Source organism: Leptodactylus fuscus, chromosome 2 (assembly GCF_031893055.1).
Source record: "Leptodactylus fuscus isolate aLepFus1 chromosome 2, aLepFus1.hap2, whole genome shotgun sequence".
NCBI lineage: Eukaryota > Metazoa > Chordata > Amphibia > Anura > Leptodactylidae > Leptodactylus > Leptodactylus fuscus.
In genome coordinates, this window is record NC_134266.1 from 103530313 (window position 1) to 103548786 (window position 18474).

Sequence of the window (18474 nt, forward strand, 5' to 3'; positions counted from 1 at the left end):
AATTCCCAGTCAGAAACTGGCACTATATGGCAGTAGCAAGAAATGAGGGTCTTTGTAACCCCAATATATTCTTGGAATTCCCAGTCAGAAACTGGCACTATGTCAGTGGCAGGACTTGAAGGTATTTGTAACCCCAATATATTCTTTGAATTCCCAGTCAGACAATGGCACTATATGGCAGTAGGAAAAATAGTGGGTGTATATAGCTCCAATTCTATTGCTAGGGGACTTGCAGGGTATTTCTGGGGTGAAGGTGGGGGGGCACACCGTTGGAATGGGGATCGGGGGTATATATAGGGTATACGGGAATACACTGTCAGTGTATTCCATTCAGGATCCGGGGAAAGCTGGGTTGCGGTGATTGAGCCCGTCAGTGCCACGTTACACTGACAAGCTTCTCCCTGGAATTTAGCTCTTACAAGAGCTGTTGGTTGTCTTCTTCCTATCCTAGCCTGTCCCTGCCTACCCAGAATCTAAGCCCTAGCTAAATGGACTGAAGCCTCCGTTCTTGGTGAATTGCAAGCTCAGAATGACGCGAACGTGGGCGGCGCTGTTCTTTTAAATCAGAGGTCACATGTTTTCGGCAGCCAATGGGTTTTTCCTACTTTTTTCAACGTCACCGGTGTCGTAGTTCCAGTCCCACCTACCCTGCGCTGTTATTGGAGCAAAAATAGCGCCAGGGAAGGTGGGAGGGGAATCGAGTAATGGCGCACTTTACCACGCGGTGTTCGATTTGATTCGAACATGCCGAACAGCCTAATATCCGATCGAACATGAGTTCGATAGAACACTGTTCGCTCGTCTCATTTTCAATCTTAAACTAAGAAAAAGCTTCATCTGTCAAGAAGGGAGCTCTTTCCTCAAACTATATATACCTTTGAGAAAAAAAAATCTACATTTATTTCTGAAAAATAGAGGCTGTCTCCATCCAATAGGCAGCTCTGTCCTCACACTATATATACCTTTGAGAAACAATTCTACGTTTATTTCTGGAAAACAGAGGCTGTCCCCATCCAATAGGCATCTCTGTCCTCACACTATATATACCATTGACCAAAAAGTATACGTTTATTTCTGAAAAATCAGTGGCTGTCTAAATCCAATAGGGAGTTCTGTCCTCACACTATATATACTTTTGACAAAAAAGTTTCAGTGGCTGTCTAAATCCAATAGGGAGCTCTGTCCTTACACTATATATACTTTTGACAAAAAAGTATATGTTTATTCCTGAAAAATCATTGGCTGTCCACATCCAAAAGGGAGCTCTGTCCTCAAACTATATACATCTTTGAAAAAAACATATATCTATGTTTTTTTTTTTTCTAAAAAACGGAGATGCGGTTCCCATCAAAAAGGGGAATTTTCCAGTCACTCATCTAAATAAAATCTGCTTTTTCACTTGAAAGTTACAATTTTATTAAAAAACATGCCGCCCAAAAATAAAAAAGTAAAAGGACTCAACAGTGGTGCTCTGGCCAGTGCTGAACCACCTGCCGGCAAAGGGAAAAAACACGTATCAGCATTGCTGGTGTGTGGCGAATCCGGTATTCTGAATGCTGATAAGCCAGTCCGCAGAGAACTTATTACTTCATATTTAGAAGCATGTTCTTCTGGAAGGAATTCCTCCTCATATTCCACTGAACGAAGCATTGGGTCACCTTCTGTGCAAAATGTTCAATGGGGATCCAGGTCATCCCCCTCTAAATGAACCTGTCATACTAATTGGGAAGAAGCTGAGGGATCTGCTGCATTATTTGATCATTCAATGTCCAAGTTCACAGACATACAGCTGCCATCTGACGATGATGAAACACAAATTCCAGTTGCGGCTGCCTTCACCAGCATCCAGGCCAGTCCATGCCATAGTGTGGAAGATTGTTCAGAAGAGCCAGTGGATGATGACTATGTTGACAAAACTTGGTCTCCACGTGAAGAAGATCAGGGAACTACTTCTGAGGATGAGGTTCATGTTCATTTGCCAGTGCCACCAAAACGTCATCCAATTAATGCAGAAATCCCAGTTATAACATACAGACCAGTGAACACTACTCCCCCAGCATTGTGCAACCTAAAGCGCCTAAAAGTGCTAATCCAAAAAAGAAAGGCTCCAAACAAACTGCTTGGTTATATTTCGCTAAAGATAAAAATGACCCAACGAGGGTGATATGCTAGACTTGCAAGCAGTCACTTAGCCGAGGAAAGGACACTAGGCACCTCAATACAAATGCTATGCCTAGGCATTTGAAATCTGTACACCCATCACTTTTTAAAATATATAATGAACAAGAAAGTAAAGAGAGGGATGTGCCTGTGAATGTCGATCCACCACGAGCTTTGGCTAGTTCTTCCACCTATGTTTCCAATGCCAGTGCCACGTATACATCAACTTCATGTGTGCCAGGCAGCAGTGCTGGACAGCAGTCAAGTAATTGGCATAAAAGAATTTCAGGAACCACTGGCCAAAGAGCCATGTCTGAATTTTGCATGCCAATTGCTCCAACATGTTCCTCTCTTTCTGGTTCTAATATTCAGCCCATCTTCAAGCAAGTAATTCAAAGGTAAAAAGCCTATCCAGCCACACATGAGCGTGCTAAGCTGCTTACCTCCAGCATTTCAAAACTACTTGCTTTGGAAATGGTCACTTTCCTGTTTTGTTGAATCAAAGGCTTTTCACTCCCTGATGGCCCATGCTGTGCCCCAATATGTTGTACCCAGCTGCCATTACTTTTCCCGAAAGGTGGTCCCTGACTTGCAGGAGCATCTCAAGCAACAGATCAAGCATGCCCTAAAGCAATCAGTTAGTGGATGTGTGCATTTGACAACAGATACATGGACTAGCCAGCATGGGCAGGGCCACTACCTATCTCTGACCGCACATTGGGTCAACATTTTTGACCCTTGTCAGAATGTTGATGGCAGTTTGTTGTCTGTTCTTCCAACACCAAGAAGGGTCATTGATAAGTCACTGGGGGTTCCAACTTCCCCTTCAACAAATTCGGAAACTTCATTTGCTGAGAATTCCGGGGACGGAATGAGTTCCACACCAGAACCTCCACCAAATCATGGGACTAGAAATGCACCTCATTTGTATCAGCGTACTAGCGGGTGAATGCAGCAAGCAGTACTGAAATTAATTAGTTTGGGGGAACTGAGTCTGCCAAAAACATCAAAGATGCTATAATTGGTGAAACTGAGTTATGGTTTGGTCCGCTAGACCTCAAAATAGGCAACGTGGCCTACGACAATGGTAGTAATTTGATGGGAGCCCTGAATTTGTTCCCATTGACGCATATACCTTGCATTGCTCATGTATTCAATTTGGTGGTGCAAGCGTTCTTGAAACACTACCACGATCATGCACCCCTGATTGACAAAGTACGAACATTGTGTGCCCATATACGATGGTCCAAGGTAGCTTCATCTCTCATGGCTCATTTTCAGCACAAACACCGCTTGCCCATTCACAGGCTCATATTTGATGTCCCCACCAGGTGGAATTCGACATTGCATATGTTGCAGATGTTTATTGAACAGAAGCCAACAATAATCGATTTTTTGATGACAAGAGGGGCCCGACGTACAAATGTTCCCCTGGTAAACCTCCATCTTATGGCTGTGGAGTGGGTACAGCTGCATGACGTGTGTTTGGTTCTGGAATACTGCACAAAAGTGGTCAGCGCAAACAACACCAGCGTCAGCATGACTGTGCCACTTTTGTGCACATTGAAGGACAGCCTCATAACTTTGAGGAATCAGGCATGTGCAACAGAGGAGGAAGAGGAGATTTTATTTGAAGACAGCCAGGACTTGGAAGACCACCATGGCCACCATGACTCCAGGGCTGGACGGATCAGGCAATGGTTGGAGACTGGGTCACAGACTCGAATAGCCTCTGTGGGTACTTATTCACAGGAGGAGGATGAAGATGAGGACAATTTTGATCAGGAGATTGATGTCACTGAGGAGGAGCCATTCCAGCAATCCCAGTCAACAGGCATTGTGCAAGGATGGAGGGATGCAGAAGAGACTATAGTCAGCTTAGATGAGTTGAACAGTCATGAATCACCACCAGATACATTGGCAGACATGTCATTTCATGCTAAATTGTGTTCTGGAAGATAAACATGTTAAAAACATGCTTGCAGATCCTGAATACTGAGTGGCAACCCTACTTGATCCTCGCTTCAGGGATAAAGTTCCGGGCTTCATTTCCATCACACCACAGGCTTATATGGATATCGATATGTACTATCAAAAACTGTTGGAGAACTTAATGGACACATTTCCTACAAAAAGCAGCGAGTCAAGATCATCTCCAACTCCTGAACACCTTTCACAATGCCGTGATTGTCCCAGAGACAGAAACACAGGCTGTTGCAAGGGAAATGTGGGCAAGTGGGAATGTGGCAATGCTTGGCTGTCTTTGTTGAGGCCTACTACAGCAACATTAAATGTAGAGATATCACACAGGAGACAGCATTTTTTGTTGCAGGTGCAAGACTATATGAAAACGCACATAGACGTCTTACCACAAGAGTCTTTCATGCTGGACTACTTGGTATCCAAGATGTAAATGTGGCCTGAACTTGCCCAGTATGCCTTTGGGTTACATTCCTGTCAGCAGCTAGTGTCTTTTCCAAATGACTGTTCAGGACTGCAGGTGGTATTGTGACAGAGCTTCGGACAAGACTCTCTGCTGACAATGTCGATCGCCTGAGTTTCATAAAGATGATCGAGTCCTGGATAGAGAAGGGCTCTAACACACCGTTGGTAGCTATGGCATTATAAAGAAATCAATGTTGTTACAAAATGTCTGATTGATTTTCTATAGCTCCTCCTGCATATAATTTTTTTTTTTTGTTAGGTTACAATTTTTCAGAGGCTTATGTGCTTCAATTTTTCAACTCCACGCTGTGTAGTCATGTAGCTTACTTTTGAAGAGGTCAATCATGTGACTGAGGCTCATATGCTTCAATTATTGGACTCCACGCTACTGAAAAAACTATATTTTAATGCCTATGCTTCCTTGGGAAGAGGTCACTCATGACTGAGGCTCATGTCCAATTTTTGGATTCCACGTTGTGTAGTGATTAAAAAACAATGTTTTATGGCCATTTAAGTGTTCCCTTGCTCTTTCTATGCATTCTAAGAACTTTTGTATGTATTTTTGGTAACTTTTTATAGCTTTTGAAAACAATCTTAGAATCATACCAACTCATAGAATACAAATGACGTGTGTTTGGCTTATTTTGGAACCTCAGGCCTACTAGTTCTGACAAGCGCTCTATCCTGCAACTCACTGGTGGCACTGCAGAGGACTTTCCACCTGGAGGGAGCAGGTCTGTGGAGGTAGGACCATATTGTCTCATCCTACATAAAATACCTTACCAGAGACTGCAGCAAATACTCTCTCTACACCCCTACTACCACCCCCCCCTGTCTCTGTCGCTGCTGACAATTTCTGTGCTCAGTCAAGGCCACCAGCTGCACCCTCTGGGAAGTTGACCCTTACCACTTGAATTGGGGAGGGGAGTGTTGAGCCCCTACGCAACCATCAGGGGGCTCCTCACCCTCTCCTGTCAGTAACTGTGCTCCGGCTCTTCTGCTCTCAATGCTATCTGTATTATATCAACACCAGCTGAGTGATATGTTTTGCTAGCACTGCCCCTCTGGTGTACACACACAAACATGTCTAGCAAAAATTGGGGGCACCAAAGCCTTAGATAGGCCTGTTACTCCTAAGCCTCAAGGACCTCAGAGTGATGTGCAAAAATACTTGAAAATCACCTGCGCGATCGCTAAAACTATCAGATACCCAGCCAGTTGTGATGCTGAAAAGTTACTCTGGTCCACTGACCAAAGCTTTTTTTTGTAAATCTCTCACTGCTGCAATGCAACCACTTCTATTGGAATTAACCACCATACACACAGAGATGCAAAACTTTGCTATGAGAGTGGACTCTTTAGAAACAAATTATTGCAACTTCACCTCTCACTCCGCGATTTTGGCGGATAGGGTCTCGTCACACTCTGGGCATTTAAATAGAGCATTTTCCTTGTTAGAAGACCAGGAGAACCATAGTAGAAGAAGAAACATTAGTATCAACTGCCTTCCTGAATCTTGGTCCTAGGAGGTTTTAAACAAAGCCACAATGGACATCTTCTCTGATTTACTAGGCCCAGACCAAGCATCGCAGATCATTATTGAGTGGGTCCATAAGGCCTTGCGTCCCAAGTCCAAGCCGTCTGAACCACCACGTGATGTGATAAGTGGGCTTTTATCCTTTGTGAACACCTCAGCAGTCCTTAGAGCTGCCAGAGAACGCGACAACTTGCAATACGACAGCGTCCCCCTACAACTCTACCAGGATGTTGCCCCATCAACGTTGGCAAATAGACGTCTTCTAAAACCACTACTGGACATCTTAAGGGAGAGGAACATCCAAATATGCTTAGCTTTTCCCGTTTAGCTTGGTGATCTCACACTGTGGCCGCAGAGTTGTGGTAAATGCCCCAAAGGACTTAGGCAAAGTTTGGTCAATGCTTGACATGCTCCCGGTTGAAATAACGCTCAGTGGCCCCAGACCTCCATTTTCCCACTCTCCAGAAGCCATAACAACCTTCCTCCTCTACCGCTAGACTGAATTCTCCAAAGCTGAAGAAGTCCCTTGTGGGATCCTCTGCTCCTGCTTCTAGTCAGTAACATTAGTGCTACACACAGTATCCTTGAACTGTATGATATAATGTCTTAATGATAGCGTGTGATACTGTCTTTGTTTCTGAAGGACTGAGTAGAGACTTGTGCCATTTCTTTGGTTGCATCTGTCTCTCCCTGGTTGATGGCACTTGAGCTTGCCCACCATTGGTTATTGAGGGAGTAGATGCCCTGAGGAACATTTTCTGTTTCCAGTTTTATAATGCTCTATAACTTTTTATTTTATCCTACATATCATATGATTATGGTTGTGTTATGGCTCTGTATGTGCCTTTATCTGCAAACAGTTACCAACATCACTCTGGTGTTTTTCTCTTTGCCTACTCTTTCTTCCTGATAGAGTCTCCTGGTGAGCTGCCCCCTTCAGCTACCTGAATGACTGTCAGAGGAGGCGGACCGAGAGGCTTGGGTGATCTCCTAGTAGTTCACTATTTTGTTGGACGATTAGTAGGTCCCTGTTCTTAGTTTATATATTTGACAAATTATCTTTGGTTTTATACATTTGCCTTGTACCCGTACATTATCCTTCCATTCTCCCTCCCCTCCTCCTCCTTTGTGGCCTGTATACATATTGTGCTGAGTACATGATAATAGTGTCATATTATGATGGATATCTGTGCCACCATATTTAATGTGAAAGGGTTTAATTCCCCGGAGAAACGTTGCCATATTTCTCTTTGTTGCGGACATTAAAGAGTCCTCATAGTATGTTGCAGAGCTCCAAATTAAATAATTAATTAATAGGCCTAGATGGACTGCAGCCATCTTCTTTTAAGCCTGGAGAACTGATTAATGACACAAGATGGCTGTGTATCAAGAGTTCTGATTTATTGTTACAGGGAGTCAATATTTATACAGACAAAAGCAGGTTGGACTTGACATGATTGGCTATGACATAAGCAAGCTGTGGCACATGACTATTGGATAAGGTCTGCATCTCCTTATTACACTCCAACCTGGGATGACCTTTCTCCTGTCATGAAGAAGAATTTAAGATATTTATGTGTAAACCAACATCTTACACTAATTCTAGATGTATATCACAGCAAGAGAGATAATGATCACGTACTGGTCCGCTCCGGCCTTGGGGCTAACGACCAAACAGGTTATTTGAACCGGTTTCTACACCCACCCTCAAAGATGACCACAAATAGATAAGGAGTTATAACCCAACCATTAACATTCCACACGCCTTATCCCCTAAAGGGGTCTCTTAGACTCTAAACAGACATCCTTATGAAGCTTAGAACAGAAAATGCTTACAAAATGGCTGACAGAATACAAGATGGAAGATGTGATCCTAACACTCTTCTTCTGAAAAAAAATTAAAACTAATGTGCTTTTTCTACAATAAACACATTTTAAAACTAACTGTGTCCCCAAGTTGCCTCCAAAATCTTTCACACAATGGTATCATAGCAGTAGTACATCATCATCCTCACAAGACATACAGAGGGCAAAGGGCTCTTCTTGAAAGTTGAGGTACAGTTGACTACATTTACCTTGGCCAACCTGTATGCCCCAAACTCTCACCAAGTCTTGTGGTTACTCTCCCGATTAGATGAGTTGAGATCCTTCATGGAGGGACATTTGACATTTATTGCTAGGATGCGACTTGAACTTAGTAATGAATCCTCTTATAGATTCCTCTACTCTTAAATCCCCTATATTCTAAGCAGCGTGAAGGACATTATGCCTGAAACTGCAAGAATTGCAGGTTGTAGATGTATGGCGTCACCTTCACCGGCAGGGAAGGGACTACACATTTTATTCCACCCCCATGACTCTTACCACAGGTTGGATTATTGGTTTATTTCATCCTCCCTGTTACCTACTGTCAAGGAGTCGCGAATAGGTAATCTGACCTTATCCAACCACGCTCCTTGCTCTCTGGTTCTTAACCTTACACATATCTCACCTAAGAGCAGGAACTGGCATCTCAACTAGAGATGAGCAAGTGGCGTTCGATCGAATAGCTATTCAATCAAATTTCAGGCTGTTCGAGGTATTTGATTCCAATCGAATACCACGCGGCAAACGCAGTAAAAATTTGTATCCCCTCCCACCTTCCCTGGCGCATTTTTTGCACCAATAACTGTGCAGGGGAGGTGGGACAGGAACTACGACAACGTAGGCATTGAAAAAAAATTAGAAAAAGCCATTGGCTGCCGAAATCAGGTGACCTCGGATTTATAAAAACAGATAGGGACAGATGTGCTGCTGAGGGCTAGAGAGGGATTAGATTCTGCTAGGCAGGGAAAAACTGAAGAACAACAACAGCTCTTTTCAGAGCTATACTGCAGGGAGAGGAGTCGATAGACGCTCAATCTAGCTATCCACGCTGTTTACCCCCAAAACCTAACAGGGATACACAGCAATTGTCAGGCTATATAAGCTCAATCCAGCTATCCATGCTGTGTACCTCCAAAACCTAACAGGGATACACAGCAATTGTCGGGCTATATGCACTCAAATCACATTTCCATACATCTAAAAATGCGTAAGGGATGGGGACGAGGACGGGGGCGTGGAAATGCAGCTGGGGAGCAAGGTTGCGGTCAACCGACAGCGTATCCCGTGCCTACTCCTCTGCGGAAGCAAGCATTGCACTTCCCCACAGTCCCTGGCTTGATGGCCACATTAAGTAGGGTGCTGGGTACAACACTAACCAGGTCCAAGCACCAGGAAGAGGTGTTACAATGGCTAGCGGATAATTCTTCCAGCACATTCTCCACCAGCCAGTCAGCCTCTACCTCAACTACTCCTCCTACCCAACAGTCTGGTCCTCCTTCCTCACAACATGCCCAATCTTCCCAGCAGAGTAATCCCACCTTTCCCACCTCCCAGGAGCTGTTTTCAGGTCCTTTGACTTTCCTTCTCTGTCCCACCTCTTCCTGAATCACAGGAGCTAGCAGATGAGTTTCTGTGTCCTGATTCCCAAACACTGGAGCATCTGCCATCTCTTGTTGATTTTGTTGTTGTTGACCAGCAACAATGGTCATCGATGACGAGACACAGTTGCCATCAGGGCAGCCTGTTGCCATGTGCGGTGTGCAGGAGGAGAAACCGAGAGAGAAATTGGAAGAGGAGGTGGTAGACGACGAGGACACTGACCTGACCTGGACACGGGGGATGTCAAGCGGGGAAAGCAGTGTAGATGTGGAGAGAAGTGCAGCACCAAAAAGGGTAGCTAGAGGCAGAGGCAGAGGTCAGCAGGCAGAGGACAGCTGCTTCACCGAAGCCAGGCCACAGCCAGCAAGGCCCAAGATGTTCCCTATTCTATCCAGCCTAGAAAAACTCCCCCATCGAGGCCATGGTCTTCAATGTATGCGCGGAGGACAAATATAGTGCGGTTTGCACACTTTTCAACTCAAAACTGAGTAGGGGCTCTGAAAAGAGCAACCTTATGACCACTGCCATGCGCTGTCATTTGGAATGCAAGCACTGGAGTCAGTGGGAGAGAGCAAACGCAGGATAATCATTTTTCGGCGTTGCCGCCACTGCCTCTTCCAATGTTGCCAGTGCTGGTGCTGCAGTCCAGACCACCAGCCAGGACACCTCCACATCTTCCTCCACCACTTTGGGGACTTCTCCCTCATCATCCCCTTTTCTTGCCTTAGCTCTTTCTCCTGCACCATCATGTGCCTCTTCCCAGCAACCCACCATCTCCCAGACGCATGCACAAGCCTTAAACGTGCACATCTCCAAACTCCTGGCCCAGGAGATGATGCCGTCCTGGCTTGTGGAAACTCAGGCCTTCCATGACCTGATTGCAAGTGCGGCACCTTGCTATGCAGTCCCTAATCATCACTACTTCTCCCGGTGTGTGCCGTCCCCGCCTTGCACCAGCATGAGCCACGCAACATCAGGCGGGCCCTAAGTTCCACGCTTTGCACAAAGGTCCACTTGACTACCGACACGGGGACAAGTGCATGCGGACAGGGATGCTAAATTTCACTGATAGCACACTGGGTGAATGTAGTAGAGGCTGGGACAGACAGCACACTGCCTCCGAGGTGAGGGATGTCCTCCTCAATGAGACGTCAACATGGTTTTCGCCGCTGCACCTGGGCTCAGGCATAGTAGTGTGTGATAACGGCCGGAACCTAGTAGCTGCTCTGGAGCTTGCCAACCTCCAACACGTTCCATGCCTGGCCCACGTTTTCAATGTAGTGGTGCAATGGTTTTTAAAAAAGTACTCCAACGTTCATGAGCTACTGGTGAAAGTGCGGCGCTTGTGCGCCCACTTTCGCAAGTCTACAGTAGCCACTGCTAGCCTCAAATCACTCCAGCATCTGCCAGAACACCGGCTGTTGTGCGATGACCCCACATGCTCGAACTCGACATACCACATGTTGAGCAGAGTGTGTGAGCAGCTTAGACCCTTGATGGATTACCAGAGTTCCTCAGAGTCAGCTCCCGCAGTTTCTGCACCATGAGTGGCCATGGATGGCAGACTTATGCGAGATCTTGCGTGTCTTTGAGGAGTCCACCAAGAGGGTCAGCTGTGACGACGCACTTGTGAGTGTAACAATCCCGCTCCTGTGTGTGATGCAAGAATCCCTCATCGTCATCAGGGATAACGCATTGTATGCTGAGGAGTCGGGCATAGGAGCAGAACCATCTCAGCAGGATAGTCAGTGCACACTCGTGTCCGCTTCACAGCGTATATTGATGGAGGAAGAGGAGGAGGAGGATGAAGAAGTGGCAGATGATTTCATTGTCACACAGGAGGCTAGCGGGGAAGGTCAGTGTGTCCCATTGCTGCAGCGCGGATGGGGCAAAATGGAGGAGGAAGAGGAGGAAATGGAGAGTGACCATTCCGGTGGGGCAGCGAAGTCATGCCACGTAACACTCTGGCACACATGGCTGAATTCATGTTGGGGTGCTTTTCAAGTGACAAACGCATTGTCAAAATCCTGGAGAGCAACCAATACTGATGTTTTGCAATCCTCGTCCCCCGGTATAAAAATAATATCTCGACTTTTATTCCGGTAGAGGGGAAGGCCAGTCGCATTAATGATTGCATCAAGCAACTGGTGCAGAATATGATGGAGATGTTTCCATCAACTCTCGTTGGTGGCAGAGAGGAGAGTTCCTCCAAGAGGCTAACAACTGCCATCCGGTCGACACCCACCAGGGGCACACTCTCCAAGGTCTGGGACATGTTACTGGCACCCCCTCGCCAAACTACCGCCACTGAGGGGCCTAGTGTCACCAGGAGGGACAAGCATAGGCGCATGTTGCGGGAGTACCTCTCCGATCCCTCTGCGCCCTACACTTATTGGGTCTACAAGTTGGATTTGTGGCTGAAACTTGCGCTGTACGCATTGGAGGTCCTTTCCTGCCCTGCCGCCAGCGTGCTATCGGAAAGGGTCTTCAGCGCAGCCAGTGGCATCATCAAAGATAAGCGCAGCCAGCTGTAAGCTGACAGTGCTGACCGGCTGACTTTCATCAAAATGAACAGCCACTGGATTGACCCATCATTTACAAGTCCACCAGTGTCAAGCACCCCAACATGAAGTTCCATGTGTGTGCTCAACCTCTCCAGTTCCTCCTCCACCATCAGCGTTGCACAATTCTGCTACTACTAGGCTCATTCCACCCTGATTCCCCCAAAATCTGCTGGTTAGTCTTAATCCACCCTGATTCTCCCAAACGCTGCTGGTTAGAGTCTGAATACAGAAAACAACTCTATTGTAAATAGGTATGTGTACAAAAATAAAGATAGCAAAAAGAAGATAGGTGGGATTTGATGCACACTAAAATGTAACTTTTATTTGTATCAATTAAAAGTTTCAATCGTAACCAAGAAATTCATAAAATTCGTTCCTTAGTGTGTATGTTTTGTCCTTTATTTTTTATTTTTTCAAGACTGCCTTTGGACATAGAGATCCAATAAAAATGTATCTAGTTCCAAAGAAATCACCAGTTGTTAATTCTAGTGAAACGTTTTGGCAATACTTTTGGCCAACACTGTATACTCGTAGATCAAATCAAAGCAAAATAGGCTTAGTTGCCTGTAGCAAGCAATCACATCACCTTTCATTTTTCAAGAGCCAAACTTGAAATGTGCTAGTATGACATAGGTAATGATTTAAAAGCAAGAATTTTTTTTTGCGTATTGCAGTTTGCAAGAACTCGATTTGTTATAACAGTACAGTGAAACTTTTCAGAATAAATTTGGTTAATGTGCCCCACCTAGAAACTGCATTTTAGGGTGAGTTCACACTACGTAAACGGCAGCTTATTCTGAACGTAAAACACGTTCAGAATCAGCGGCGTATAAAGCAGTTCCATTCAGAATAAGCTGCCGTTTACATAGTGTGAACTCACCCTAAAATGCAGTTTCTAGGTGGGGCACATTAACCAAACGGCAAAACCGTTTTTTTTTTTAAATGGACGCAAAGTCAGACATGCAGGACTTTATGTTCACAGTCTGTCAGGTTTTCGTCTCCTGTCACCAGAAGACAGAAACCTGAGAGCGGGGCGCAGATGTGAACCCACCCTAACTTGAAAGACAGAATGACTGACTGATGTGCATGAAGTCATTCACAGGAAGAGGATAAATTCTTACTGACTGGCTCGGTGGCCAGCGATGAGGCTACGGTTCACCTCAGTGGGAAGGTCAATCAATGTTAGAATTTGAGGTTAAAAAAAAACCATGTGTCTTTTTTGAGCTCACGAGAGATGCAAACATGCTCTATGCAATGAACAATGAAAAATATAAAAACAAAGACACCGAGCGCTTTAAATGTATTATGCCCGACGTGCATCAGTGAATTGTGCACTTGAAAAAGGATTTTGGATAATCCGAAACGCGTTGTGCTTGCTGTTTTTTCTTTTTTTCATTAAACTTTTTTTCTTTGACCAAGCAAATTTCAGTATGTTTTTTGACCTTTTTTTTTTTTTTTTTTAAATGTAGATTGTGAGCCCCACATAGAGCTCACAATGTACATTTTTCCCTATCAGTATGTCTTTTTTTGGAGTATGGGATGGAAATCCATGCAAACACGAGGAGAACATACAAACTCCTTGCAGATGTTTTTTGCCCTTGGTGGGATTTGAACACCAGGACCCCAGTGCTGCAAGGCTGCAGTGCTAACCACTGAGCCACCGTGTGGCCCCGTTTTTTGACCTTTTGACCTCTGGAGCGCGGATCCCTGACTTCTGACATATCTATGCAATGAACAGGCACAATATCCACAGCCCCCCCCCCCCCCTTTTTTTTGCCAAGGATACAGTAACTGGCCACTTAAAATTAGACATGTTAAAGGAATGACTTTTTCCACACCATTTGGATGTTTGCTGATGCCCGAATAAAACTCTCTTTAACTAAATCAGATTCATCGATTCACCAATGGCTGGACTCCATGATTGCCAAGACTAACGCCCTGCAATTTCCTGCTCCCCTTCCCCCCACTTCAGGATCTGAACAACCTGAGATGATAAATCGCTGAAAAAGTAGAGTCCATATCTGAGGATACTATGGTTAAAAAAAAAAAAAAAAGGGATTTGGAAATGTCATATATCTAATATTTTATTTTTGCAGTGTTGCAGCACTGGAGCCTTAGGTTCGAATCCAACCACAGAGCCCGTTCACACGGAGTAAACGTGCATGTATGTTGGCAAAGTACACGTGTAAAAAATACATGTGTAAAAATAAGACTCCCATTGACTTCAATAACATTTCTTTACACGTGTAAAAAAAAACACGTCAAAATACATGTCAAACGTGTAAAATGTCATTGAAGTAAATTGGAGTCTTATTTTTACACGTGTATTTTGCCAAAATACATGCGCATTTACTCTGTGTGAACGGGCCCAAAGACAACATCTCCAAGGAGTTTGTATGTTCTCCCTGTGTTTGCATGAGTTTCCTCCGGGTACTCTGGTTTTCTCCAACACTCCAAAGGCATACTGATAGGGAAATGTAGATTGTGAGTCCTATATAGGACAGTGACTGACAATGTCTGTAAAAACGCTGTAGAATATAACTATGACTATGAATATGTTGACAACTAAGCCTGTTTTGCTTTGATTTGATCTATAACTAGTTTCCACCCTGTGACATACTTTGAGTAATATTATTGCATGAAGATGTTACCAGTTCAGTAACTGAGCCGGTGTCATCAGAAAGCTCTGACACACAGCATACATCATCCTGTAATGGCTATGACTGGTTAAAGCACAAATCAAGGGCCCTTAGGTGTCACCATCAATAATGATGGTGACAAGAAACAATGGTCCAAGATGATGGTACAAGAAAGCTGAATAAAAATAAATAACAGTTCAGGAATGTTGGGGCTAGAAAAAAAATTCCATCTGTGGCAGAATCAGTGGATTAAACGATGTAATCAATAGGAGCTGGAAGAGGTAGTCAAAAGTCCTCTTTAAAGGGGTTTTACCACATCTGTCCATCAAGATCCCCACTGATCCGCTTCACATTCAGGCTGAATATAGGTGTGACTGATAGGGCATGGCACATACTAGCACGTAGCTATCTCCAACTTTCCCATTGAAATGAATGGTAACTCCATCCACCATCAGTTTTGCCTACATTTGGCCTGAGGCTACTGATTGGCCCCAGTGGTAACCACGTAACCACTAAGGTCAATCAGCGGCTTCAGCAGAACTCAGGAATAGACCCTTGAGAAGCCACCAGAGCAGAAGGAATAGGACTCACTGGGAGGACACCAGAGCATCGGGGACAAGTGAGTATGATTTTATTTTTTTTTTTCTCCTTCCCCGGTTCTACAAGCATTAGTTCAAGCATTAAAAAAAACCTGGACAACCTCTTTAACGATAATGGCCGGTGTCTGCAACAACTCGCGCATATGTGGGAGGCTACACTACATCCTGTATGGTATCATCATATGACATACTGCTTATGCACAATACATCTGTCTTTGTATGTTCTAACACTTCCTGCAATAGCCTATCGTTATAACAAGTGGACACATGCACAATACGCTCTTTATAATAAGGGTATCAAGCTGTGAGTTTATGTACATATTGTAATAACATGTATAATATAATAATAATAAAAATTACCACTACTTATACCTGCCCTAAAATTAGGGTATATATAGGGTGGCATAGGTTAGTGTATGCCAATCCCACATTATCTCTCAGGTGTGAATATGCTCCTATCATAGGGAATAAGTATAGTTAATTCTGCACACAGATATTTCCATATATATGATGCAGAACATAATGTCAATATATTATATACTTCATAAGTAGATACTTCCAACACACATGCTCATCTATGATCATGAGGTCTAATTGCCCACGGTTGCATTAGTATAAGAGCCTCAAATATGTAAATATATTGAAGATTGTCAGCAATTACCCACTTTCTTTCTTTAGAGATAGCAGGGATTTTCACACTGAAACTTACTTTAGAAGAGGAGAAGGGAGCAGTGAAGCAGCAGAAAGAAGACATTTTCTGTAAAATTATAGATTATAAAGTTTTTCAAATTGGTATTATTACCTGCATTTACGCAAAGTTTGTGAAACAACAGTGCCTATATAGCTTAAAATGTATTGGTGATCTTGAAGCTGGTTATAATTGTCTATCATGTTGATTTTCTATTTTTAGGTTTTTGGCAAAATTGCTATGGTTGATGGAACACAAATAAATCGAAACAATAACTTCCAAACTTTTCCACAAGCAGTATTGCTACTCTTCAGGTGATCTCCTTACTTTTTTATGTGACAGTAATACGTTGTATTGGCTTGCATATTTTGTTTCTAAAGTTATTCTTTAAATGTTAACAAAAGTATACATACTTTAGTGTAACAGTATGGATCATAGTTTTAGTGCATTAATAAAATTACCTCATCAATGTTAAAAGCCTTAATAGCTTAATACATCAAATACGGACAAAACATATGCCCCAAAAAGAAATATCTTGTTTATGCAAAAGACTAACTTACATGTTTATACCTTTCTATACACAATAAAAATTGCCCAATATTGCAAACTATTTTAAAAAAAATTGCAAAAATTTGGAACAAGGGATATTATACTAAGAGAAGGAGCTGTTATTGTACATTATACTGTCTGGAGGGGCCGCTGAGGACTTTTCTCTTTGCCACTTTCAGTTTGAAAATGGCGGACACCCAGCAGACCCCATGATAATTATGGAGTCTGCCAGTGTCCGTGTGTAACCACCTCTTGGTAGTTCAGGTTTCTCAGTGGACCTGAATGATGGAGAGCTTGGCGCAGCTATGACTCCTATAATGCAAACAAAGATCGCCATGTTGCTTTGGGACGCTTTCATAATGCAACTCCATTCACTAACATGAATGAAGGAGTCACAAAAGTCTAAACACAGCAATCTACATGACTGGAGTCATGGCTAATGGCTTTGACAACTATTTAATCCATTAAACCCCTCACAATCTGCACTCAGTACAGACTAATGTAAAGGTAATGGTAACAATTCCAGAAGCCACACTGCTCGGTTGCTATATAGGGTGTTACTATATAGCAGTTGGTGTTGGTAGTGCATTGATGTATATGGCGGGTGAGCAGCATGGCATTGTTAATACCAGTAGCCGCGCTCTCTCAGTACAGCTGATCTGCAGGGATCCTGGAGACCCTTAGAGACAATTCCACTGGTGGGATCTAGATATCCCAGTTCAATACTGGCTATATTTTGTGCAGAGGGCCTCTGTGGTACATTACACTGTCTAGAGGGCACTTTGGGTCATTATACTGTGTTGAAGAGCCACTGTGTGACATTATACTATGTGAAGGGGCAGCTATAGGACATTATGCAGTCTAAAGGCCCCTTTGACACATTATAATTAGAGATGATCGAGTAGGTGTTCGATCGAATACTACGGTATTCGAAATACTCGTACTCGATCGAACACTACTAGCTGTTCGAAGTTTAAGGTTCGATGCAGAAGCGGCGTTGATTGGCAGAATGCTATACATTCTGCCAATCAACGCTGGTTCTTTTCTTACCTTTAGAAGTCTTCTCCGTGCAGAATCCCTGCGGCGTCTTCCGGCTGGAATTCACTCTGCCTCGCATGCGCAGTCAGCTCTGCGTAGGCCCCGATGCCTAGTGAATTCCAGCCGGAATAAGATGCGGGGACGCTGCACTGGGAGAAGACTTCAAGGAGAATCCAGCCCGACCGTCACTCGTGAACTTGGTAAGTATAATTTTATCGAATTTTGCCTACTCCTGAAACGAGCATTTCCCCCCATAGACTATAATGGGGTTCAAAATCCGTTCGAACAGTCGAACAGTGTGCGGCTTTTTCGAATCGGATTTCGAACCTCGGACATTTTAGTGTTCACTCATCTCTAATTATAATGTGTGTAAATGGGGCATTATACCATGCGAGTGCCAGGAAAGGGGGCACTATATCATGTGGGTTATAGTAAAAGTTTTTTCTATGGGGGCCAAGGCTTTGGTAGTTATGCCCCTATATAATATCACTTTCTTCCTATAACCATCAACAAGCTTCTTACACTTTTTACACTGGAATTTTGGATCATGCTTCTTTTGCAAACTGCTCCAGGTCTGAAGAAGGGTCCTTTCTCCCAACACCATTTTTAAGATCTCTCCACAGGTATTCAATGTAATTGAGATCTGGACTAGGGTTGAGCCGATCTTGACTTTTCAGGATCGATTTAGAAATCCGATTTCCGATCATTTTTCATTCGAACCCGAACTCGATCCCAATTCCGATCCCAATGCAAGTCTATGGGATTTTTTTTTTTCTAATGATTGTTTTTT

The 18474-nt window shown here is 43.8% G+C and overlaps 1 protein-coding gene across 1 annotated transcript in view; it reads left to right on the forward strand.

The window, feature by feature from the left end:
• The window catches only part of CACNA1S (calcium voltage-gated channel subunit alpha1 S), a 676496-nt gene that overhangs the window by 439594 nt on the left and 218428 nt on the right, over nt 1–18474 (forward strand). The window contains exon 31 of the mRNA XM_075263101.1: nt 16320–16411. Coding sequence (XP_075119202.1) covers nt 16320–16411 — 92 coding nt within the window. The remainder of the gene's footprint in view (nt 1–16319; nt 16412–18474) is intronic.